General features: G+C 43.9%; 1 protein-coding gene across 1 annotated transcript; it reads right to left on the bottom strand.

Annotated features, from left to right (window-relative positions):
• Window positions 1-3,292: 3,292 nt before the first annotated feature.
• Window positions 3,293-26,862, bottom strand: LOC108499886 (glycerol-3-phosphate acyltransferase 3). The gene is made up of 12 exons (XM_017820182.1): window positions 26,687-26,862; window positions 16,088-16,160; window positions 10,036-10,306; window positions 9,468-9,542; window positions 8,897-8,986; window positions 8,607-8,700; window positions 8,099-8,214; window positions 6,890-6,945; window positions 6,327-6,412; window positions 5,766-5,894; window positions 5,257-5,336; window positions 3,293-4,438 (listed from the first exon to the last, which is right to left on the bottom strand). Exons 1-12 carry the CDS (start codon window positions 26,831-26,833, stop codon window positions 4,312-4,314), a joined length of 1,344 nt encoding a protein of 447 aa, XP_017675671.1. The 5' UTR covers window positions 26,834-26,862; the 3' UTR covers window positions 3,293-4,311.
• Between the last annotated feature and the right edge of the window lie 518 nt (window positions 26,863-27,380).

Genomic DNA, 27,380 nt, shown 5'->3' with positions numbered 1-27,380 from the left:
CAGTGATAGGACAAGGGGTAATGGTTTTAAAGTAAAAGGTAAAGTCAGATTGGATGTAAGGATGCAATTTTTTACAGTGAGGGTAGTGAAACACTGAAACAGGTTGCTCTGACAGGTGGTAGGTGCCCAATCCCTGGAAACATTTGAAGTCAGGCTGGACAGGGCTCTGAACAACCTGGTCTATTTGAAGATCATTCTCTGCTCATTGCAGTGGGGTTGAACTAGATAAAAGGTCCCTTGCAACCCAACCATTCTATAGTAACACTACATTATACCACAACAATTAGAGCTTGCAGTCTAAGTCGAGGCACAATTGCATATAAAATCAGGCTTCATTAGTGCCTGTAGTGATAGATTCCTTTATCCAACAGCTACATAATACCCAACATCCACACCAAAGAAAAAAACCAGAACTAGGGACCTAGGAACTTCCTTCCAGAGCATTAGTACTAATACCTTGGAGAAGGCTTCAACAGCCAAGGTCTGCTTTGATCTTAGTTGTGTCTCTTTAGGGTTTTCTTTTCTCCTTTCCTTAAATATCTCAGTACTGTTTAAAATCCTTTCAGTTCCTCAAGCAAGAACCTGCATATTGAATAATATCAGGATTGACCAATTCTTCAGAAGTACTAGTTAAAACAAGGAAGAACAAGAATATATCACATTTGCCAAGTCTGATATTTGAAGTCCTCTACAAGTTATATCAGACAAATATTGGGGAAAGTGAGGGAAGACCTAAATCTTAACTAGAAACCTTTTATCTGTCTGTTCAGTAATGGAGACGACAAGGACATTTTTAAGTACCTCAAATCCCAGGGTAAGACCTAATTTAGGTTTGGCCCAGGAGCTTCCAGAGTCAACACTGAGGTTTTCGTAACAAGTTTTCAAGGATTCTCAACTTGAGTTTTTTTTCACTGGCTTCCTTCATGTCATCTATGAGCTGTATATAATAACAGCCTGCATACATTTCACGTATTAGAGACAGAGCAACTTACCAGGATACAAACAGAATCTTTAGCTATACCCACTGTGCTCAAGGAAATAACACATAGATTTCAGCAACAGGAAAATAATATTTGAATTGGATTCCATCGTCACCTTTAAAACAATTAACTGTTTTGTTTTTTTTTTTCCCCAAGGCCAGTAAGGTTCTTTTTGAGCTGGAAAGAGGCCAACTCTTCTCTAAATCTAAACAAAAATATGTACTTAGGTCCTAGAATAAGAATCAATGCTCTGTGTGCCCAGCGCTAGAAACTAAGACTTCAAGTTCAACCACTGGATTTCTTGAGCTGTCTCTACCGATCCCACTCAAAACAGCTGCAACATTTCCCAGATCTGTCAAGGGGAAAAGGAAAAACACGTACAAAAAGCTTTCCAAAGGCAGCAGAGAGCGGCCTAGCTGGCACTGAGTCAAGTCACAACTTCTATGCACTGGCCTCCTTCTATTAGTCATTGTGGTATACATCGGTGCCCTATAAAAATATTTCTCTAAAGTTAATAAAACCACCCAAGGAATGTGGATCTCGTGTCTGCAACAAATCTGGGATATGGTCCAGAACCATCTATTAGTAGTCACCACTGCCTACACAGCCTCCTTGAACACTTTTTCAGAGCTACATGAGAAGTCTAGGGATACAACACCAAACACCCATCAAGAGTGAAAGAACACTCAAAAGGTCTTGCTTAGTAAAGATGTAAAGGTTCAAGAAACCTCCTCAGCTTATTCATTCACCTACATCTTCTCCACTCATTTACCAAGTAAGAACTGACTGGATGATGCCTTTCCTCACGGCCAGTGCCACTCATACAGCTCATCTACACGTTTCCTTGATAAATTCTCTCAAAAATAAGTCAGACTTTGTTAAAAATTAGTTCAGTGGAGGCTATTTGTAATGAATCACAGAACTCCATTTGGCTTGTCAGACAACATTTCATTACAGTGACACTGTACTACCTTATCATCCTTCAACTTTACTGGACTTTTTGCCTTAAAATTTGGTTTTGCCCTAAGTGAGAAGCAAACTGCAGTCTTTGGCACTTTTCCCAATCCTGTTGCTGTAAACATGTGCACCTGACAGAGCACCCCAGTGAGCACAGCCAAGATTTCCTAAAACCACTGCAGTTCAGTTACTGATGATCAACTCCAAAAGCAGGAATAGAGCAGAGGGCCCATAAAACTGACCGTGAAGGTTCTCTTAGGAATCACAGATTTAAACCTTCATCAAAACAGTTCTTGTTCCACCTACAGAGAAATATATCACAATCTATACCTTAAAAGAAATATTTAAAATATATACACACATCAATATTTATACATAATAGATTTTTAAATGTGTCACCTAAACTGTATTTTATATGTGTATGCACGGGTGCACATGCAGGCATGTTTTTAAAAAGGTAAGGTGTCCTTACAAAGCTTCCTATTTTGAGTGCAATCCAGGAAAGCTCAAGCTCACAGCTATATCCATAAATTATGACAAACACATTCATTAGCCCAAAGCTTGCAGGATCACTTCATCTTAATAGTAATAACATAACTCAGTTCACAGTTGAGCTAGGTCCACCCACATTAAGCAAAAGACATTTGCTGTATTTCACTTGTCTTTCCACTCCAACCCTTTTAATACAAACAACTTCCTTCTCAAAGGCCTGCCATGCTAAACCTGAAAAAACTCCTTTGAAAACCCCTTCCCTGGTGTTTTCTCCCAAGGTCACATACCTCCAACAGGCTTCACAAGCAGATTTCCAAGACACAGATATGCTGCATGTCCATATAATATTCAATGAATAAATATATTTGTCCTTGTGCAAGTGCACGAACTGAGAGATAATGAAAAGCAGATCAGGAAACCCTTTTTTTGGAAACTATGTTCTAACATTTTTAAATTCTGATTTGTAGAACAGCAACATATTTTTCCAACATTAGATTTAAATTCTCTTTGCCACAGGAAAAAGTCACTTAAAAATGAACTCTTAAATTTAGAAGCTAATAGTTTTCCAGTTAATTATATATTCATTAGTTGAGTCTCCCTGTTATGGCTTCATGCTGTAATTTCAAGTTCAGTCTGTATGAGGAGTCACTCCTGCTTCGAAAAGAAAGGATAAACACCAAGCCATAGAGTCCAAGGAGAGGGAAAATAGGGAAAAAAAAGTCAGGTTAGAAATCAAGTAGAGCTCAACTACAACTAGTCTTTTATGTCAGTGACTGAAGTTTCCATGACTCTAACGTTAAGTTCTCAGGAAGTATAACTGTTTTAATTACATACACTTAGAGAACAGTATAAATGCCACACAGACCCATTAGAAATATAGAATTTATTTTTCATTACATTCAGACAGCAATATGTTGCATATTTGGACATGCTGCATCTTGTATCATAGGTGACTTACAGAGTCTATGTTAATAGTTGTGGTAGCTATTGCTAGCCCAGAAAACACAAAATGTGTTTTTGGAGTGGTTCTCTTGAGAACTTTAAGCCACCAGCAGCAATTTTTGCAGAAGGGTTCTCTTGAAAATCCACTTCATAAAAATTCATTATCCAACTGTTTCCTGTCTCTTACCTTTACAGTTTCAGAGTTCAAGAAAGCAAATTCAACAATAGCAGTGGGCAGGGAGATTGAGGACTTGCCCCCTTATCTTCCCTCAGGTAGCAGTTCTCAGTAAAGGTGATACCGTGTCGTAAGGCCACCAAATTCCTCACGGGCCATGAACTGTGCTTTTGGCAGGGCAGCTCCTTTCCCATCCTTTAGGGTCTCTGCAGCCCTTGCTTCCACTCCCTCCTTGCACATCCAGGTGCAAGCTAACCCAAGAGTGAAACTTACAGTTCTGACAATATCCTAAAACATGTTATTTAAAAAACCTACAACAAAAACTCAGTGAGCCACCGGGGAAAAAAAGACAACATTTTGTTATGTTTAAACCTTCAGTGTACCATAAACAAGAGGTATCTTCACAACCAGTTTTCCTGACAGCATCTGTTCAGTGTATTTCCCTTCATCCTTACAAACTCAGAACAACTGGGGTGCTATTTTCCTTGTGTCTCTTAACTCTGCTGGCATTCAGCTCAGGAATACCAGGAGCTGCAGTGCATCATCACATAAAGATGGTGAGGGGTAGGAGAGTGAGAAGAGTGAATAAGGAGGAATACAGAGACACTGTCCTTGGCAGGCTCTGCACCAGCCATACAGAGAATATGCATACACATCATGAAGGGTTTTATTGTTGTCTTGCTCTATTTTTTGTCCTTTTTTTAATTAAAAACCATTATTCCTGCTAAGGCTGGTTGTGCAAAGTTAACTTTCAAGAACCACCATTCAGTCTGACTCTGTTCCTGCAGACAGGCTTCCTATGGATCCATTTCTCACTAGCATCCTGCTGTAGTTTTTCTGCTGTTCTTCTCTGAAAGTATCTTTGACTTTCGCTCGTTTCAGACCTCCATCCCTGAAATAGAGCAAGAGGGAAAAGTAACCCATCAGGACTATTATGACTATTGTTATCAAACTATGCATTACATTAACTGTAGAGTCTAAATCTAAAATATTATTATTAAAGGATTTTCTTTAGAACTTCTATAACATCCAAGTTTAAGCATGTTTATTAAAACCTTTACCTTAAGCCACAATTTGTATGAAGTCCAAATCTTGAGTCTAGCCCACTAAAGCAGCCTACTCATGTTGGTAACAGGCTGTACCTACAACAGAAATCTTTGGCAATCTGGGATGCTGCTTCCCTAGCCTGTAGGGGAAGTCAATCTTGTCCAACACCATACACTGCCTTACATCATTCAGAGGGCCAGCTGGGCCTCACAGTTGAATCTATTTGCCCACACTTTTCATCAAAATCTTGCTCTTGAGTTTGTTTCATATGAGATCTAGGTATTGTACTGCCACTTACTGAAGTAGGACATGAGAAAGTCAGAGCAGAAAGCCTCAAGCCCCATTTTTTGTTCAGGCTTGACAAGTAACTTCACTTCTGCTGCTTAATCACAGCAGAAGTCTCGACATGAGGAACAACTGTGAATGGGCTGCTTCAAAAGCATCAAGCCTTCAGGTGAAAATCATTCCATGTTACACACTCCAAAGACTTTGTGCATCTTTATTTTTACTTTCACATATGTGCGTGTGGATTTACTCCTTTGCTTTCTCCAGAGTGTAATGAAGTGATGTCGAATGTTGTCTGTCAAAAAGCTAAGGGAGGAAGCACCTCTCAATCAAACTAACAGAAAGTCCATGAAGTCTAACAAGGATGGCATTACTCACCAGGGAAGTTCAGTCAGTCCTCCTTGGCGAGCAATGGCTGACCTCACTCTGTTGGCAAAGTGAACAGCATCTTCATCCTCCTTCAAGGGTCATAAATTCAACAAAATCAAAGAAGAAAGAAGCGAATTGAAACAGGCTTTAATAACATTTTTATCTGCTGCCTCATCAAATTAGCTCACTGCCAAATGATTTGTCCCTTATCCTGCCAACATCACAATCTGATGTCCCCTTGTGGTAATAATTTAATTCATTTTTCCCCTAAAGTGTTGAAACTAGGAGAAAATTTTGCTCCAGCAGGATGCAACATTGACACTATTGTGACGGTACCAAGCTGCATCAGGAAAAGCTAAGTCCAGTCATACATCAGTCAACACTGACAAAAATCCAATACAAAACTCTGATATGGGGGCATGGGGTAGGTAGAGGTTTTGGGGAAAAAAGAGTAAAAAGACCCTTGCAGACACAGTCAAGTTCTTAAATAGCAATTAGTCAGCCAGATGCTAGATTACCTCTCTAACCATTGGTGGCAAGTACCACACATTGCAAACAATGGCCCAGCTTGTCATTATTCGCAGCAGGTAGCTCACGATGTTGTATTTGCTGCTGTTCCAGAATGCATCTCCAAACTGAGGATCATACTGCAAAGGATCACAAAAAACAAATCATAAAACCCCTTTCCCACAGACCATCACAGCCTCCCGGATCTGTGATTACATGACAGAACCAGCAGCAGACGTCACCCATTTGCCTGAACAGCCAAAACAGTTAAGTCTGCTGCAAGCAGCATGCTTCTCTTCTCTTCAGCACTGGGAGGGACTGGCTGGATCTCCCTTCCTTTCAGCTTTCTGGAGGAAGAAGCTGATCCCATCAGGGACTACCAGCCAGGTTCCATAGGCCAAAGGACTTCACTTTCATTTTAGCCACTTTTACTCCAGGAGTTATCCACAGCACACAGCCAATTGCCAGAGCTACTGTGCCTTCAACAGCAGCTGTACTGAGACAGCTTCCTGCCACCCAGACAAAAACAGATCCCAAACTTTGAAATTTAGCAGCCAGTTTTTTCCACTTACTTTGATTGCAACAGGATAGATCGTTCCTCCTATTTCAAAGCTCCCCTTTTTGAACATCATCACAGATGTATTGTTTATGCAGGTGCCTGTCAAGAAGATAAAGTCATTGCTCCACACAGCCTACCACATTTCAGAAGCAACACTGTATCAACATACAGGTCCTGCCCATAAAGGCCTGCATTTGCTGCTCAGGGAGTGTAACTTAAGCATCTCTCCCCTCCTTACTTTTATCCTTTGTCTTGTGACTGACTCCCTGAATAAAGCCCAAACGCATGTGAGACAAAAAGCACAATGCTGAATTTAAATCTATAGGACAGTGAATTGATATTCACAGGGTAAAATAAACAATCTTCCCATTCTTCTGCCTAGAGCTTCTGCCAGGAGAACCAACAGCCAGAGATAGTATTGTGTTGTCTCCACATAATCTCATATGAAAGATGAAAAATAGGAATGCCCTAACCAAGTTTATGGCAAGGGTGAAGATACAATTGAGCAGCAGAAGCCATGGAAAGAGAATAGGGATGACATCTACTTTGAATGGAGATAAGTAGTTCAGCTCTTACCTTCTGGAAAAATTAAAATTGGAAGCTTGCTTTTATCCGCCACATGTTCCCTGAGTCTGTAAAAGCAGAAGGAAAGCTTAAAAGACAATTCCTTTCCAGTCTTCTTTCCCCAGGCAGGTGCATTAAAAATATCTTTACATATTATGTATTTGTTTGAAAGCAAAGGCTTTTACTAGACATTAATTTGTACTTGCTTTTCTGTTTATAAGAACACTGAAGCTTTGTGCAAGCCACCCCTTAGGCCCGTGATGCATTACACTGAGGTAACATCCTGTTTTCCTTCCTCTATATTATTTTATTAACGACTGTCAGGAAAGCCAACAAATGTATGCCATTAAGTCAGTCCAACTAACTCTGATCAACTTAACCTTCAAGAAATTACCCACATAAGAAAAAAAAAACTGTGCAGTGGCCCATCCAGGTTCTGCTTACTTAACAGCAGATTTCATAAGAAGCGGGTTCCTAAATGCCTACAGCTCACACTATTTGAATAACACTTGGATAACTTGGCAAAGCTGTCCTGCTGTGCAGAGGCAAATAAGAGGTGGTAAAGAAGTTAACCTGTCAAAATTAACCTAAAAGTTCTTTAAAAATTAGGAAGAATTTCTATCCCTGTACTACTGTGTCCACAGGTATGCCTTTGGTGACATTCTGCAGAAAACTACTTTTTGTAAGCAGCTCATTCTTACAACTAGACACATTCTGCCCCTCACCCAAACAAGTGAAGCTTGGTATTTCCAGTGGCTCACAATTTCAAATGAAATTGAGAGTTTGTATCACAGAAAGCCTGTTTTATGATCAGTATTTCTCTTCAACAGAAAATCCCAAAATTTAAATATCTTCCCATCCTTTTAAAATGTATATCTGAATTCACCAGACATTAGTTATTATGCTGATGGCTACCCAACTGAGATGTTTTGTGACAGTCCGCTATTCAGACCTTACCAGAACTTTTGGGCTCATCCATGTTACCCTCTATAAACTTTTCAAGCCTTCGTGGGTGACCTTGGCACCTGGCATTTTGACCAGTCTACTGCACCAAAGCCCACACAAACAAGCTTATTCAGGTCATTCTGAGTGATCCAGTTTCCTGCATACCACCCCTGGAACTCGCTCCAAAAACCCCTCGTCTGGGACTTTGATAGTCCAGTGACTCTCCAGGGAGTCGGGCACCGGGAGGTAGCAGAGACACACCATCCCACGTCTCACCTTTTCGTCACTAGATGGCGATCCTTGATCTCGGAGCGTTCGAACCAGACGTGAGGACAGGCCTTGACCGTGGCTCGCTGGATGACTCCCATCAGCCCACCATGAACCTGGCCAACCTGCAAGCCCAGCAAGGCACAACAGCACCTAAGACACTTGAGAAGCAGAACCTCCTCTTCTCCATCCCTCTTTAAAAAAACCCCAAATGCACTGGAGACTGCAAACCAGGATCAAGCAGCAAACACAAAACTGTTAAACTGCATTCACTTGAGAGGACCTAGGTGCACAAAGGGAAGTGTATCCCAAGTAGCTCACCAGATGAAGAGCACTGACACTGCCAGGACAACTTCACCAGCATGTAAATTGTAGACCAACTTCAACACTAGTGCTCAAGTAGATATCTCTAAACCATGAAAGTTTAATACTGAAGTCCACAACCAATACCCCACGATCTTTCCCTCTCATGGTCCCTCCTCTCCCTCTGCTGTGGTCATAATGGATCTGCTCATACCATTGCATAGCATCCATCATTTGTCAGAATGATTGCATCTATCGGTGATGTGTGGTTGGCAACACAAATTCCTCCTTTCTTAGGTCTGTTTTCCCTGCAAGTACATATTTTTTGGTTAGACTACTAGTGCACTAAGCATCACATTACACACACAACAGTTCCATAAAGATGCCAGGTGACTCAGCATCTAGTGTGACATTAACTTGCAGGTAAAAAAAGAGCAGCCCCCGTTTCAAATGGGATGCTCACACACACAGAAGTATACACACACTTTCACTATTGTCACTCACTTGTTATGATAATGGATGGTACCAGACAGAGCTCTGACGAGGATGCGGGAGCACGTGAGGTGGACCAATTCACTCAGGTAGTTTTTCACACTGAAAGAAATCACAGATATTTGGAGCATCCTGGAAAGCAGCTATACACACATACAATATTCTCTCAACACAACTCAGGACTGAAATTTTCCTGGTGTTCTGGAGCACAGAGGGATATTCCCAGTTCTACCACTCACTTGCTATTGCAGCTCAGCCAAGATATGTCATACTCTTGGTGTCACTTATCTAGGCAAGGCTGTAATCTCCTTACTGGATGTTTTCATCCCAACACCATTACCTCCGCTACAACGCCCCCTTTGAGTCTCTCCTGAGAGCATGAGAAGCCCTTTAGAGATCTCAGTGCCAAGCCTGGCAAGAAGTCAACCTCAGCCCAAAATCAAAATGCCACTAAAAGCAAGGTCACAAATTTGTGGTTCAAGTGGACTATCAGTAGTCTGTTTGTAAAATCTGTCCACTCCCCATCTTCAGTTGTTTGCACTGATGCAACTTGGCAAGTTCATCCTTTACGTGCAGTACCTACCTGCTGTTTGGCAGCTGGCCTACCAGTGTTGTTCCCACAATCATTGACGAAATCCCAATGGCAGCGAGGGTAATGCTACACACAACACAGATATTAAATCAAAATAAGTATTTTATTCATTGTAACAACACTTTCTCGCTACCAAATAGAAAGGGATTGCAGAAATTCAATTATTCCTCAGATATCCGACTTATACAGTTCGCTAACTCAGCAATCCCCTGACCTGTTGCTCAAAATCATGGTCTAGCAAAGGCAGCAGATTCAGATACAGTGTAAGGGAGCTTTACAGCTCACCCACCTTACACTTATATTGCCAATACACATGACTGTGGGGAAGAATTCATGGGAAAGATGATCACTTAGCCCTAATCTACTCTCCACAGTGAATGGCAAGATAAAAGTATTCCGAATGGCAACTTAACCATTAAAAGGAGTCTTTAAGCAGGTTAATCTTCTGTATCTGCCAATGCTGCCTTTCGACTAAAAGAAGCTGAGATGAGATTTACCAAGAAAACACAAATTTATGCATTCCCAGGCTGCCAAAATCCATCAGCACCCACGAGCTTACCGTAGGGGCAGCAGGAAGCAGTACCGCACTACAACCCCAATGACCCACACAATAGTCAGCCTCAGGCTGATGTAACGGAAGTTGACATTAGTCCTCGTCAGGAGATTCCAGGAGAGCAGCTCTTCTGAGGAAAACCTCTGGGTGACTGCATCATCCACAATAGCCTCAAATCCTTTTCTACAGAAGTAGAAAATGTCAGAGAATTGGTAATTCACTTCATTCAGACGTGCAATTTCTTCCTCCATAGACGTTTCAATTCTTTCAATGATACCTTGGGAAGGAAATGGTAACCACATGAGGAAATAATTCTGTGAATTAACAGTCATTCTCTGAATCACTTGTCACTCTGCATTACCCAAGGAGATAAACTGACTTTCAGAACCCCTCCTTTGACAGCAAGATCAGCTGGGTAGTTGAACACACCATACTCTTCAGTAGGCCAGTTCCAGCTCCCCTTCCTCACATCTACTCCTTGAGCAGAAAATACATCAAATTCTGTTGCCTACTGAACGTGAAGCAAGAAGACTACCCCTTTCCCACCATCTAACATGCTCTCAACTCTGCAACTTTATCCAAGACCATTTTATGCTTTCAGAAGAAACCAGGTGAGACCTTGTCCTTTACATTCCCTTCTGTGCTCTGTATATTTGTAGGCATTTATTCTTCTCAATGGAGGCTTTCCTGTTCCCTAAGCCCATCTTATATTTCATTCAGCTGAAATGTGTTCTGCTGTTACTTGCCAAAGCCTCAGACCACAACACTGTGCATGGACCAGCTTTGAACCAAATGCACCTTCCTCCCTTCACAGCACAAGTCTTTCCTGTAAGTAACCACACAATTTTTTTATTTTAGTTAAAATCAAACAAAGAAACATATCAAACAAAGTCATGCTTAGAGGTGCCTTACTATAATTTACTTCAGTTGTGTTTCAGTTGAACTCTGACCATGTAATGCCTGGCAAAAGACGAGAAACCTGGACAGTTCAGAATTGCAGTAGCAATAGGAAATATTCCCTCTTCTCTTCCCCTCTTTTCACTTTTTATACTTATGGTCTGATAACCTCCAATTTCTCACTAGAGCTTTTAAAGGCAAGGACAAATTGTGTAAGCTAAATAAAAAGATCAAGTAACTGCTTTCTGGTAAGCAAGCCTGGCTCCAGAAACTGATGACTGAAGAAATTTAGAGTAACAGTTCACCAGAACAACCATCCCCTGAGACACTCAACTTGGATTACAGAGGTCCAAGTTCAGGTTGCCACTCTGTCAGACATTCTCTGACAAATTGCATAATCCTTGTTCTTCCATATTGAGATAAAAAAGGGAAAGGACGTAGCACCAACTTCTTCGAGCTACTAAGAACTTTCCGCATTGTATAAAGTGTTTTTTGTAGGAAATCTACATCCCAATGAAGTCTTGCCAGCAGAAAAACTCTGAACATATTTGCTGTGCATATCACACACAACATTTAAATTACAAGTGATATGGAAAATCTTCGTACTGCACTGTAGCACACATATGGGATAACATAGGAAGCTCCAAGATGCAAGGCCCACTAATTACCGAGGAAAATGCTAAAGAACAACATCTAAGAGATTTCACACTGAAACAAACCTATTAGCACCTTCAGCTTTGAACCTGGCAGCCATGTCTTCCAATTCCACCACACCACCTCACCGCATCATCCTATCACAAGCCTACAAATATAAATCATTAATACGGCACACCAAAATGGCACACCACATGCCCTTCAGGATCTAAATTATACAAGCATGCATCACATCAAACATTCACCAGAATAAACTACACTTGTGTGTTGTATTTTAAACCCAAATCAGAGCTCTAGTTTGTGGTTCAATTTTTCTCTCAGTCAGTCCCTTAAACCTTTAAACTTTGAAACATCCAGGACTGTAGGCAAATCAGTCCAACCTGTCTGCTCCACACTGCTGGAGACAGGTCATAGGCAAGAAACCAGGGGAACTCTCCAGCACCCATCACACAAGTATCACTCTTCTCTCCAGATGCCAGAACTAGGAACACTTCCTCCTTATCCAGACTCTGTTTCAGCACCTGTTAAGCATCTGGCTCACCTGGCTACAACTTCTTGGCTGAAACCAGCCCAGGGTTCAAGCTTATCTGCTGGCAAGCTGAGAGAGCACAGCTGTACTGTCTTGCCTCATCAGCCTGCACTGTCCTTGTCACATGATGCCTCCATGCACCAGCCCTGGGACAAGCTACTCCAAGCCAGGATCTCAGCAGCACATGAAGGTATTATGAACAGAATGGTAACACATGCTGCTCTGGTCATGTACTTAGCTGTCTTGTAATCAGAAGGAACATTTAATGGCCTTTAATCCTTGGCCATGGGCAGAGTTGAGTTTGCCAAACACAGCACTACACAGGAGAACAGCCAACATCACTCTCAACCAAACAAAAAGCCGTAGCAGCAGCTTTACTCAGGGTTACTGCACAAGCTCCAAGCCTTCAAGCTCACATACTCTAGGTCACCTGATTATACCAGGCTCAAATTTGACACTGTCTACTTACACAGTAAGTATATACTACACAGTGAGTAGATGCTACTAACATTATTTGCTTAAACTTTTCTTTTACTGGATGTAATTTTCAAAACTGACTTAATAGCATTTTTGTCTTTTTTAAACCCACCAGCTTGAAGACAACACAGCCAACACCCACACAGAGCTGAGAGCTGGTTATTCAGCTGCAATGAGATAAACATCAAGCCTCCAGCTACCTGCTCAGCCAAGAGCTACCATTGGCTCCAGCACAAACATGCTGCCCTATAACATAGAGGCACCCTGAGGTGACAGCACCAGGTAACTGCCCAAAGCAACTATGTTTCTCCCTGGACTATTCCTTATCACAGCACCAGTGCAGGGGCAGTGGCTGCCATTTCTGCCAAGAGATGTGAAATACACTGAGTTTGGTACTGCAGAGGAAGGTGGTGTCTCCTCAGTTGTGCTCACTCATCCTTTTGTCTTTTTTTTTTTATTCAAGGACACAATTTTAAGGTGTTTGGGAAGACCATTTTTGCTCTGCCTGCAAACAGGAAAACTTGCCCTTGCACATGCATCTGCAATGCTCCCCCCTACCCTGACCCAACTCTTAGTGATGACTGGATAGTCAGGAAAGATGGAAAAGGTGATACACACTCCCTTACAACACTTAACATGCACATGTGTGCACACAAACATTTACCTTTACCCTGTTTTATCAACTACTCTGTAACTCATTATCAGCAGGAATTTCTCCTCCCTCAGTAAATATTGTGTAATGCAATTGGGCCTCTCTGCCTGCTTGTGTTTTGTCACCTCAGGGGATGCCAACTTATATAATGCACTGTTAGATCTATACCTGTCCCGACCCTCCAGCACTTTCATCCACATACAGGAATCCAGTCTCCTAATTACAAGTCAGTTATTCCTACGCTTAAAATACTCCCAAGAGCAATACACAGAGCACGGCTTGGCACAGCAGGCTTCATATCTCCCCTGCTTCCCACATCTTCTCAATAAGTAACAGTTAAGACTAGCTTCCTGCAGAAAGAGCCACCTACAGTGGGGAAAGGTTTTAATCTTTTATTTCAGATATAAAAAGGACATTAAAAAGTGGTGCTTCAGGCCACCATTGCAATTCTGTATCCCCATACATAAGACCACCTGAACACAGCCCTCATGCAATCATCTGTATGAATTATCTCAGACCATTTTTACTATCAATGATGCTGCTCCAGATAGTGGAGTACATTCAATTTAGTCCAGGTTCTGAACCATGGCACATATTAACACTATACACCCCTCAGTCATGCACAAGACAAACAGCTATTTGGAGTTTTCTGGAAAGATAGCTCATTGATATATCTACTAATGGGACCTCTCCCTTTACTTTTCTTTTCTAGAGAAGAAATAATTACGTGTGAGAATGACCGGATGTGTAGGAAGACAAAATCTCCTACTGCACAACTGAAGTAGCACAGCTGGATCTCTTGCCCTTTCACTGACCCATGGCATGATGGGGCACTATCAGCCTTACAAGAAGAAAACAGGTATCTTGCTGCATCACTGACAGCCTGTGAAGCACATAACAGGGCACTGACATTATTTGGAAGGACCTTGCCTTCCCCTGCCATCCCCCAGAAATACCCCACAACTGTCAGGACACTGGTGAGTGAAATAGGATGTGCTTTTCCTCAGCCACTTTAAAGTCAGCAATTAAATAAGACAAGTTTTAAGCTGTTTTAAGAGTTGCTGGGCAGTATCTCCAGTTTATTATTACAGGTGCTGACACTTGCATCTGCTACCATCGAAGCCCGTTTCATGCCTGGCCTGCAGATAGTAAGATACCAGTGTTTACAGTATTGATAAGGATACTCCTCTGGAGATGAAACACACACAACCAGTTCAGCAATTCAGTCCCCATTACTGCCTCGTGTTTGCATGAGCTAATTCCTAGAATCAGGTAACAACTGACGTCTACTAACTGGCAAGCTGGGCCTGTTTCCAGCTGTGCTGCCTAATGAGGGAGCACATAGAAAATGCTGCCAAAGGCTGTCAAAACCAAGCAAATGATTAGCAATACGGAGGCATTCAGGAACCAGGAGAAAACCAACTGCAGACCACAATGCCTTTTGAGCCTTCTCCTGTTTCCTAGGGAAACTCAGACTACTCTCACAGCTCCAAAGTCTTACAGCCAACTCTGACCTACTACAGCCTACCAACTGACCTACTACAACTCACGCAGACTATGGGTTAAGACATAGTAAAAAAACCAATTTCAAAATTAGGCTAAAGGAAGAATTATGAAGCAATTTTTCAGCTGTCTTTCTACAGACAAGGAGTGTAAGAAGTTTGACAAACACTGATATAAACTCCAGGGGGCAAAAGGCCAATAGAAGCAGACTGAAAAAGGGGAATGAGTATAACGCCACATACTTTAATCTGGCAGCCCTGCAACAGGAAAGCACTGAGCTTGGAAAAGAAAAGTACTGTCCAATAAACATTCAGATCTCCTCAGAGAATATTTTCAGTGTACTCTGATGCTGTTAGGACTGAGATAGCTGGCCAGCAACCCTGCAGAAAGTGACTTAAAGAGATTTCAAGATAAAAATCAACCTTATATTTAAAATTGAAAACTTCTATCAAGTTTGAGGATGGTCTCCATCTTACGCTTTACTTTGTTTTGTTAAACTTAATGTTGTTTCGTACACTTCACTTCCTCATCCCCTGTTTTTCAACCATTCAGTACAAGCCAGTAAAAACAGCATTTCATCCTGCAGGAACAGCAGCATTGCAAAACAATTAGATGTATCAGAGTGCTGGTTCTAGCTGGGGTAGAGTTAATTTTCTTCATGGTGGCTGGTACGGAGCTGCATTTTGGATTTGTGCTGAACACAGTAATTATAATACAGAGATGTTTTTGTTATTGCTGAGCAGGGCTTACACAGAGCCAAGGCCTTTGCTTTTCGTACTGTTACACTGCTGAAGATGTTGGGGGTGCATAGAAGGTTGGGAAGAGACACAGCTGGGACAGGTGACCCCAACTGACCAAAGGGATATTCCAGACCATATGGCATCATGCTCAGTATATAAAGTGGAAGGAAAAAAGAGGAAAGAAGGGACATTTGCAGTGATGGCGTTTGTCTTCCCAAATACCTGTTAAGCGCCATAGGGCCCTGCTCTCCTGGAAGTAGCTGAACACCTGCCTGCCTGTGGGAAACAGTGAATTAATTCTTTGTTTTGCTTTGCTTGTATGTGCAGCTTTTGCTTTCCCTATTAAACTGCCTTTATCTCAACCCACAAGTGCTCTACCTCTTACCCTTCTGGTTCTCTCCCCAGTCCCACTGGAAGGGGAGTGAGCGAGAGGTTGCTTTGAGCTTGGAGGCTGGTTGGAGTGAAACCACAACAGTCAGCGTGTACCCACCCCACGTCTTTTCCAGTTCTCTCATGCACACATTTAACTAATTCATTTGCAAAGGACTCAGTACTCTGATTTTAGAACATCAGTCTTATTAATTTGACTTGACCCCAGGCTCTCACCATTAGCAGTAGGAGTCTTTGGCATCTGTGGCTGTGGCTTTTCAGCACCTTTTTCTATCCGTATAGTGGCCCACTGTCAAACAGAAAGAAAACATTAATTTCAAAAATGCTGTATTCACTCAAGGAAGAAAAGTCACCCAAAAAAAAAAGCAACAGTTAATCAAAGACAGGCTGTGATTTTCAAAGAATATCTACACCAGATAATCATCACCCATCTTCCTCAGATGTGTTCACAAACACAAACCCATACACAGTTCCTACGAAGAAACAAACAAAGAAAGAAAAAAGCAAACAAACAAAAAACACCAGAGCCCCCCCCAACACTCATTGCTAGTCAGTACTTCCCAATTGTGCTTGTCAGTCTTCAGAGAGCCACCTCAGAGCTTTGGTTCCAGTTCAGACACAGCCACCAAGAGCCTGAAAGGCCTCTGTCAGGCTNCCCCCCCCCAACACTCATTGTTAGTCAGTACTTCCAAATTGTGCTTGTCAGTCTTCAGAGAGCCACCTCAGAGCTTTGGTTCCAGTTCAGACACAGCCACCAAGAGCCTGAAAGGCCTCTGTCAGGCTACTTGCACACCAGCCAGCAAATCCAGGCTGCATGGGAAGCTCCAGGAGCTGAGCTAGACAACACCCCTTGAGCACACAGCACAGAATGTTCACAGAGCTGACAGACACATCACAACTCAGCCAGAGTAGTTTCACCATACTGAAGCAAAAGAAAGTCCTAACTGGGTTAAGTCAAACTAAGGCCTGCACACAGCTAATTCCACTAAAAACCAAGACAGCATTTACAGTCACAGGAAGCTTCATTTAAATGCAGTCTCAGTACAAAAAAGGACTGCACCCAAGATTTTTCCCAGCTGAACAAACCAAAAATTCCACTTGACTCTGCAACTGCTCATTTCTTGGCATTTTCAAAGAACCATAGTGGTTTGGGTTGGAAAGGATCTTCATCTAGTTCAAAGTCCCCTGCCATGGGCAGGGACACCTTCCACTAGACCAGATTGCTCAGAGCCCCATCCAGCCTGGTCTTGAACACCTCCAGGGACTGGGCATCCACAACTTTTCTGGGCAACCTGTGCCATGGCCTCACTACCCTCACAGTAAAGATTTTCTTCCTCATAACTAATCTAAACCTACCCTCTTTCAGCTTAAGGCCATCCCCCCTTGTTCTATCACTGCATGTCCATGTGAAAAGTCCCTCTCCAATCTTCTTGTAAGCCCCCTTTACATACTGGAAGATGCCATAAGGTCTCCCCAGAGTCACCTGTTCTCCAGGCTGAACAGCCCCAACTCTCTCAGCTCTCATTTTAGAGCTCTGAGCAGCAGAGGAACAGGCCAAATCGCCAGCTCTATTGATACAGCTGCAGAGAGCCCCTTCTCCTGCCCTTGGGAGGGGCTGCCAGCTCACTGGGGTTAACCTGCTCTTTTCCAGCGGGTGGGTCCAGAGAATGAGATTGCAATAGGTGATAAAGTAAGCTCTGCTCTCCAATGAGTGTCAAAGCTTCCCAGCTGCCCTAATTCCTGCAAACCCCCCTGGCAGAACCACACCAGAATTGGGAGATTTCCTCTCATTTCCAGTCCTGGTGAGGCTAGAGCCAGTTTAACCTGTTCTCAGGGCAAAAGACTTTCTTGACCTTCATCTGACTCAGTTCCACAGAGTGCTTTTATTACACCCTGCTATCTCAGCTTCATTTTTACTGAGTTAACAATTACACCCCGTTTTCCACCCCAAAGCCTGTGATGTCAGAGTAGCCCTTCTTGCCTGGATCCTTCCTTTCCCTACATGGCAGCTTTGCTAAGGGATGGAAAGCTCAGCCAATGAGGGGTGACTCTGTGGCTCCCCACTATGCACATTAATTCCTCCTCCACAGGACTTCATACTATTTCTAGTAATATAATAGGCATATTCAAGACAGACAGGGGATCTGGGAGAAATGAGCTCATAGGAGAAGATCAGATCCTGTTCAAACCTTAACAACTTAAGCAGCACACTTTTTTAACAGCATACCGATGATGCTCACTGTTCTGCACAGGAAGGACCCAGACCAAAGATAAACCATGCATTTTCCACCTCTCCGCTCTAACCAAGCCGTGGGGCATTTGGAGATGCAGTTCCCTTTTGGAAGGTCAGCATCCTGACTCATGGCATTATCTCCACCACGCAGCTTCCCAGTACGAGCCAGTACTGCTTCATGTATCAAGTCTTGCTGAATCACAACCTACCCTACCAATAGTCATTTGTTTTCTCAGTTCTGCTGCTGCTAAGGCAATAGCTCTTCCAGGAACTCAGTACTTTCTGGCTACACAATATCCTCAGCAGTGTTATGACCATTCTGGGAGATACCAAATTAAAATACTGTTCAGTGAAGAAACTATTCAGAATACTGTCATTTATACATTTCTTCTATGAAATAGGTTTGGGGGTACAGGAAGACCAGCACACACAGTCATTTTCTGACCAAGTTTGAACCACTGAATTCAATGAATTAAAATCTCCACAAACAGGTAAGTCACTTATCACATAGAAGAGAAAGAGCATACTTGGCTAATGGTCTCAGCCAAACACACTAGCAGAAAAAACAACTTTTCATCTTTCAAATTCTCTCAAAGGGGTAATCAAAATCTGGAAGAAAATTTTCTGCTTGGTGTTTAGAAAGAGCATGCAACAGTCCCCCCACAAAGCTTTTGCTACAGAAACCCTGCAGTTATGGGTTCATGCTAAACAGTGTCAAAAAGGACACAGGTTATTGAGACACACCTTTGTAATGCTCAAAAGCTTGCAACATCCTACTGTAGTGCAGTATCCTTTGTCATTTTGCTATGCAAAGGAGGCAGTGGACTCTTCCCAAAGCAGACAAATTGCAGGGTCATGTAACTCAAGTCAGTTTCTACTGCACAGATATGTTTATCAACCCTACTGAGAAAAGTACATTCCTTCTTCCTAAGTCATCTAATCTTAGCTCCACAGGTTCATCTAACTCCAGAAAGGTGCAGCAGCCCACCCTGGCGGGGGGAAGGAGGGAATAGTGGCAGAGGGAGACTAGAGCAGATAGCTCCCTTTGCCCTCTACTCATGCTTTCCCAGGAGTTGGGAGCACTGCCCCAGGCTTGACACCAGCGTGGCATCTTGTACAAAGGTTGAGCAGAGCACTCCAGGGAACAGCTGACTTGTGCTCCACTAGTCAGTAGCTGAGGCAGTTTTATGTTCTGTGCCAGGTCTCCCACGTGATTTAAATACACTTAATAAAACAGGCAAGGATGAGACCAGCTCCCCCTCTTTGCCAGGAGCCTTTGGGCATTCAAGGATCCACATCTACCAGATGCTACAGCAAACAAGCTTTAAGTCCTCTCTGTCAGCTTTCTTCTTCCCTCAATCCATCATATTTCCAGAAAATATTCATGTTCCAGCAACCAAGCAGCAAGACATTTTTACTTAACTTCAACTTACCGTCTAATTCTTCCACTTATTCTCAGGCACCCAAAATAACGGCACTATCATCAAAGCCAAAATCTGAACTTTGATCAAGTGAAAAGCGTGTTTATATCCAGGTTGAAAAACAAAAGAGACACCACATGCAGCAGTGTGAGTAATTTCCCTTCCTTCCTGCAAACTAGGGATATGTACCATCCATCGCTGTTTCAGCTGGTTCCTATGCTAGAGGACAACTTTATGCTACAAAGAGTGATCACAATGTGAGCTGATCCATCCTACAGAGGGGAAAATACTGTGTTTGTGTATTAAGAGATCAAAAAGCATGAAACAATTACAAGCCGTAGTCTCCATTCCACTCAGGAAATGAGCAAAAAGCAGACTGGCAGGTCTTCTGGATCTATCAGTAACATTGACACAAGTCTGGGTGGCTTCTCCCAGCTTGTGAGCTGGCGCTGAGCAGGTAGTTTCAAATACTTGGTGCTGACCTAAGTTTTTAGTAGGGATTCTTGAAGATGCTTTTTGGAATGAGTATAAAACACCAGGCTCCTGAGCAGATTAAAAACAGTTCTGCAGCTGGGGCTACCCACAGAACTACTAATGTAGTTAGAAAGCAGCATGATCGCATAACTACAAACATCACCACAAGTCTGATTTTGAAATTTTAGTATTCCAACTGCTCACAACAAAGTAGCTTGGATGTTCTAATCACACAAAGGCAGAATCTGAAGATACCACACTTCACTAGGCAAGGAAAACACCAACTTTTCCCTAAAAAGGCCTCCCTCCTCATCCCCTTAGGAAAGGCCTTTAATTTATCAACACCTTAAAAAAAAAAAAAGAACCAACAATAACAAAACCAATTTCACATATACATCACTGAGCAACTGCCACACATACAGTCAGAATTCAGAGTCAAAAATCACACATTATTTACAGGAGATGTGAAAAACCCTTCCTAACTCCAGATAAGACAGTTGCCAAATAGACAACTACCTTTAAAGACAAGCTTGACATATTGTTTCATGAAAGCACATCTAGAGATTCTTTGCTAGGATCAAAAGTCAAGTTATTAGGAACACTTCAGAGATTTCTCCTGTTTCCCTAACAAATGGAGCTTAGCCTTTCACCTCATTTACCACCTTTACATCATCTCTGGCTTAATAGCAATGTTTGACGATTATTCAGAAGAAGAGAGATAACTGAAATCTGTAGTCATGTGAAGTTAGACTACTGGTGTTCCTCTATTTAAAGGCACTGCCAGATAAGAGCCAAAAATTTTTATGCTAGTTTAGGTGAGTACTCCTCCTTGGAGTCTCTCCAAACCTCAATAACAACAGAAAGGTTTCATAGCACCTCCCACACAATGCTGCCTTGTTTAACACAGCAAAATCTGCATGCCAATTACTGGGTTCTTTTTTGTGTGAGGAGAGGGCACCAGCACCATCAAGAGGAGCAATCACTTCCGAGTGAGGGCAAAAGGTCCTCTTGATCTCCCATCAATCTTCTCATCCTGATGGACATCTGCCCCCCCCAAGGACCTTTCCAAATTGTTCTGCACACATGACCTGTATAGCAGGTACTTCATGGCAGACAGGTATCCAAAGACCAAGAGTCCAGCTTTACAGAAAAACACTAAGGGCATCAGCAACAAAAATGCCAAGCAGCTTCTTTTATGCCAGCTTCACAAACTCTTTAAGGCAAGCTTTGAATACAGCTGCTGTTATTTTTTTAACAGCATCTGCTTACCAACAGTATCAGGAATCCCAATGTTCACATGCTGTGAAATTGAGAGCAGTTTCAGATCAGAGTTGTTGACCTGGAAGATGCTGCATTAATTAGTGATGCAACCACAGCAGAAGATAACCCCCAGCTCTGCCAAACTTACTTATGTGCAAGGAGCCTTGATTTTTAAATCTGTGGTAAACATACAGAAAGGCCTTCAAAGAACTGGGGTCTAGGTTAATACGGGCCAGGAATTTAATTCACGATTCTGCAGCAAATTTGCTAAAATACTATTCCAAAAGCCAGTTCCAAGCTCTGTAAACAAGGATGCGTCATTCACATCAGGAATGTCTCCAAGACATGCTCCTCATTACCATCTGAGCTGGCAGCTTTCAGAGCCACTCTCTCACTTCAGAGCTCTCAGATTCTCCTCTGCCCAGCAGTCCTTGAAGGATAGCAATTACAGAGACAGAGGCCTTCACCGACACCACGCAATGACATTAGTCAGCAAAGCTTGCTTCAGAGGCCAGTGAGTTACAGAAGAAACAGTCAAAACCCACAATGATTCATCTATTTATTAGCTTACATCTTCTCCTTTTCCCTTCCCCGCCCTTACACCCAGCACCATATGCAACCCTGACAGTGACTTATGGGAAGAATCACAGAATTAACTAGGTTGGAAAAGACCTCTGAGATCACCTTTGACCTAACACCACCTTGTCTATTAAGTGCCACATTCAGTCTCCTCTTCAATACCCCCAGGGCCAGTGACTCCACCATGTTCCTGGGCAGCCCATTCCAAAGCCCAATCACTCACTCTGTAAAGAGCTTCTTCCAAATGTCTAACCTAAGAAGCTGCAGCCTGGCATACCTGGAACAGGACATTACAGTCCATCCCACCTACCCTGCACAGCCACGATCTCTAGTTTGACCACAGGCACTGAAAAGTCCTTTTTTCCCCCACAGGTATATTTTTCTCAAGTTTAGGTCCATTCTTATTGCCAGGGTCACCTACAACACAAGTAACTTGGGCTTAAACCTCCTAGGTACCAAATAAAGTTACATTCTTGTCCAGCAAAAGCACATTCCCTGCAGGGCAGCATAATAAGTTATCAGAAATTGCTTCTGTTAAAAGGGGCCGCTATTAAACCTCAATGGATCAGTTACAGGACGTGAAAAACACCTATGACTGCAAGCATCTGTCGTGCATTACAGAAGGCAAAGCCAACCACACAAGAAGTGCTCTCTCTGTTAACTGCAAGCCCCACAAGGAGCCTCAAGAGACTGGGGAGCAGGGCAGTGCCTTCAAAGGGCTTGCAGTCATCACCAAACCATTAGTCCAAAAATAGACATTAATCTGATGTTAGTTAATAGCCAGGTTGTTTGTTTCCTGACACAAATGTGACCCAATAATTTCACTTCCCTCGGGCCTTCTCGTTTCTTAATATTTCACAAGTATCATGCACCACGTTTCTTGTATTTAAAAAAGACAAGAAACATATTCCCATTAGACAGATCAAGCAGAACAATTTGTACAAAGTGTTGCTGACAGCAACCCTACTGTGTTAGGTAGCTAGGCACACACACCAAAAAAAACCCACAAAGAAACAAACAAAACAGCAGAATGAAAAAACACCAAAGTACTGGAATTAGTTTTAACAAATTGAACTGCAGTCTGTCAAGAAAAGATCATTACTGGGGGGCAGGGGGCTCATTGCTACTGCCAAATATATGGACACACGGTCTAAACAAGTCCTCCAGATCTTCTACAAACTGATGAAATAGAGAAACAGATTGCTCTGTGGCAATGGCTGCTCTATAGGCCTTAAGGAAAGACAACTGACTCTCTGAAAGGCTGTGTTTCTCAACTGCTTCGCAAGACAGCTTGAAGGGCTTGCAAGGCCATCACCAGCCCCAACCATATTAGAGCTCATAAAAGAGGCAATGGATTGAGATAGAGGAGAAATGAGACTGAGAGGTGAAGATGCACTAAGTTTAAAAATGGAAGCTATCTGATGATGTTGAAAACCGAACAGGGAGAAACGCAGCATGCTGTGATGATTGCAAGAGGCAGTCTCCAGTGTTCTAGCAGGAAGAAAGATTTCTGCAGCAAGTGATTTCACAAGCATCGGCACAGCAGGTGACTAGCCCAGACTAGCTCCTCGTAGGGGTGAACAGCTGCTGGAGATGTTTTTTAAAACCATACTTCTATTAACACTGAAAGGGAAGCCACAGGCAGAAATGAACAGTTTCCTAAAAGTCTGCTGAGTTTGGTAAGGCAATTCAGAAGCAAGTTAATGTACTTTAAGGAATACCCATGTGATTGAGGGGAAGCAGGCTTTCCAATAGCAAGTGGTCTGCCTGCTGTACTTCATTCTTCTGGTATTAGCACAACTGGTCACAATTTTCTACTCTTTTTCCCCTTATCACATAGGAAAAAATCTATTTATATTCTCCATACAAAGCTGGTAATCCCTGGTGCAGTACTTAGGGGTCAAATGCAAGCCAACAGAAGCACATCCTCATCGGTACATACCGCATTTTGCTTAGAAGCATGAGTCTTGCTGAGGGAGTTCAGCACAGAGAAAAAGCTATTGTGCACCAACTGATGTCCCTTGTCAGAAATGTCAGATGGTCAAAGTACAAAAACACTTTGTTCCTAAAAGGAGCTTTCCCATCCCTTTTCCTGGACCATGCTTACAGCACTGGAAACAGGCTTCTGCCCTCCTGAAACAAGCCAAAACAGATTTTTTTCTTGTTGGCAGGAAAAAATCCAAGCACAAGTGTCCTGCTAACCTCAACTTGGCTCCTTACCACAGCCTGCATAACAACTGAAGAACACCACAGACTCATATGCTGTTTCATCTGACATGACAGTGGACCAGCACATGTACCACAGTGAACTGTAGATTTACCATCTATTTAGTCCCTGAACTGTGGACAGACTTAGACCCTCACAGCAGATTAGCTTTAAAAAAGCACATGGTTTTTTACCTGATAATAAATGCCATGGAGGAAACAAACCACAGTCACTGTCCTCCCACTGTGCCTGCTACATGCCAACATGTGTCCTCCCACTGTGCCCTCCCACATGCCAACATGTGGGATATAAGCAGGCAAAACCAAAGAGCAACTTGGTATTCAGCTGGGGTGCACAAACAGCCACCACTTTCTGCAGTTCCTGTGATCCAGCCCATCAAAGAGACAACAAAGGCAGCAGCGGCAGCAGCAGCACCATCCTGACTCTGCAGGCCTAAGGGCCCATCCTCCTCCTGGCAAAGAGACAAGGGAGACTGCCTGGGAGATCCAGGGCTGGAAGCTGAAGAGGAAGCTTAAGGCAGCTATTATGTTAACCCCTGTTGTGAAAAAGGCCTCAGCCCATCAGAGACTGCAGCATCCTCTGACTCCACACAGCCAGGAAACTCCTCTCAGAAGAAAACCTGTGCGCTTGATTCAAAACCCCAGACAGTTTCAGACTCCCAGGCAGCAACTGTGTATTTAGCACTTTCCACTGTTAACGTGATTTTGGCAGGGAAAAGTCAGGGGCAACAACACATATCTTGTCAGGTGCTCTTGTAGGTGCTGCTTGGAATGGCTGGCAGACAATCAGCTTGTCTCTGTCAGGCTTCTAACCAAGGCAGACCTGTGAGCCAAGGAACAGGAGTCATTCACAACAAACCACTTCCTTTCGGAGATTCTCTCCATGCAGGTATTCTGAGTACAAAGAATTCACAGGCAAAGCAAGGCCCAATAGAGGTAAATGGACTACCTAGATGGATTGAGTTTCTTCACTCTCCTGTAGGAAGTTCACCTTAGCTGACTCTTCTCCTCAAAACACTTCACAGTTTTTCATTGGCTTTTCTTTTATAGATATAGTATTTTATGTAATATTTATGTTCAATATAAATTGATACTAATATAATTTTTAATATATTGACTGGCATGTAATTCCTAAAAGTATTTTACACAAAAGTAATGGCAACTCTCGAGATAAGTCATTATTTCCTCCCTTAGGCTCTTGCAATTAACCACTGTTGACACGCCGTCAGATACTTCTCCATAATTTTGCCCATGCTGTCAGATACTTCTCCATACTTCTGCCCAAAACATTTTGAGTCACCCCTTGTCACAACATTTGATGACACTAAAAAATAATGATTAGTGATCTAAGAAGAAAGAATGCAAATTGTGGTTAATCACAGCTGAAGGCAAGTCATCCAAATAATACTATCTCACTAGGACATCTGGATTGCTCCCTCAGGCAAGTGTGACCTTCACCCCCTCACCTTCTGCAATCCAAAAACTTTTTTCCAGTAACAACTGCATCTTCTACCCTTAACAGTTATCATCCTACCATTCACTGCCCCAGATAGTACTTGGAGTATATTCATTCTCACCCAAAAGCCTTAAAACATTTTAACTTGAGGCATTTAAAAGACGCTATTTAAATAAGTGCTGTTTTTTTTTTTCTTTAGCTAAGCACCAAGGAACTTGAATGCACTGAAGTACATGAACAAAGTTTGTATGAAAACTTCAAAGATGATACAAACCCTACTTTTCACAGTCACATACTGATGTATACACAGCACTGACTATGCTGCGATTCATTTCACTTTTCCTCCTTCGTTGGTTTGGGTGCCCCTCCTCCTTGGGAAAAGCATCATAAAGATTTAAATCTGATCATTTTCGTCAGCAATTTTAAAACACTGTTCCTCCCCACCACCAAGAGCTTCAGAAGAAGCATTTTCACACACATACGAAATATGCCCCATGCAGAAAGCGAGAAACTGGCTACCCCAGAGAATTCAGGGAAAGATGGCAACTGAGGTGCTGGATATGCTCCGCTTGGACGGGAGTCCGCATCTGTGAGCATCAGCACTCCTGGCACCCGCCGTCGCAGGCACCGGGCGTGCTGCCAGACATTTACACCCGTCCCAGAGCGTGACCCAGCATCATTTGTCTCAGGTGGGGGAACAGCTGTCCCCGAGCAGTGACAGCCGCGCCCAGGCCATGGTACAGCCTTAGGTAACAAGGTTTTATTTCGCTCTCCTCTCGCGGGTTCAAGGAGCACACGCCAGAGCCTGCGCAGCCACCAAATAAATCAATAGAGATGTCGAGTTTTGCCCAAGGGCTTTAAGTGCAAAACCGTAAACGGGCACAGGTGATGCCAGGCAGGAGGCGGCCCAGCCCCTCTCCTCTACAGCCGAGGCGAGGGTACAGACGCACCCCGGGGCTCCCCAGCCCCGCAGCGCCGCCGGGGACCCGCACACCAGCCCGCGCCCCGCGGCCGGAGGGAGCCGTGCCCGGCCGGCCCACCCCGCCGACCCCGCCTGGGCACGGGGGATAAAACCGGCGCCGGGAAGGGGAGCGAGGCCCAGCCCCCGCGGGGGACACCCCACCGGGGACACCCGCCCGGAGCCGCCCCCCCCCCCCGCCGCCTACCTCCAGCGTCTTCACCAGCACCCACATGTAGGCCTCGGAGATGCCCAGCGAGACGCCCAGCGCCGAGGGCAGCACGATGAGCCCGAGCACCAGCGCCAGCCACACGGCGCCCACCCGCGCCGCCACCGACACCCACACGTCCTCCATGGCCGGGCAGCCGCGCACGACGCCGCCGCCTCCCGCCGGCACCACCGCGGAGAAGGGGCACCGCCTCCCGCCGGCCCTAAAGCACCGCGGCCGCCCCCGGCCCGCCCCCGGCCCGCCCCGCTCCGCCCGCCGGGGCCGCGGCACCGCCCCAGCGGGCAGCGGGGATGGCGGAGCCCCGGGGTGGGGGTGTTCTCACCCTCCCGCACCGGGTCACTTGTCGTGAAGGGCAGCAGAGGGTGCTGCGGGCCGGGCGTGTTGGGAGCAGGTGGGATGTGCCTCGGGAGAGGGTGCTGGCGGGGCGGAAAGCAGCTGAAAACGGGGCACGGCCGCGCTGAAAACTCCTGGTGTGGGAAAAACGGCTCCAACGGAGCGGTGCTGCCGGGGCGCGCTCAGGGCTGCGTGGCAGGAGCGCGGGCAGGGAAGCCGCAGGGAGAAGCCGAAAAGAGCAGCCGGGGAAGTGGAAGAGAAGAGGAAAATTGGGGAAAGCCTCTAGATCTGTGAATAGTGAATAAGGACAGCTAAAGAGGGTAAAAGGGACAAGGTCTGC

The sequence above is a fragment of the Lepidothrix coronata genome, unplaced genomic scaffold, assembly GCF_001604755.1.
Source record: "Lepidothrix coronata isolate B3197 unplaced genomic scaffold, Lepidothrix_coronata-1.0 Scaffold79, whole genome shotgun sequence".
Classification (NCBI taxonomy): domain Eukaryota; kingdom Metazoa; phylum Chordata; class Aves; order Passeriformes; family Pipridae; genus Lepidothrix; species Lepidothrix coronata.
This window is presented reverse-complemented; position numbering and strand designations above follow the sequence as displayed.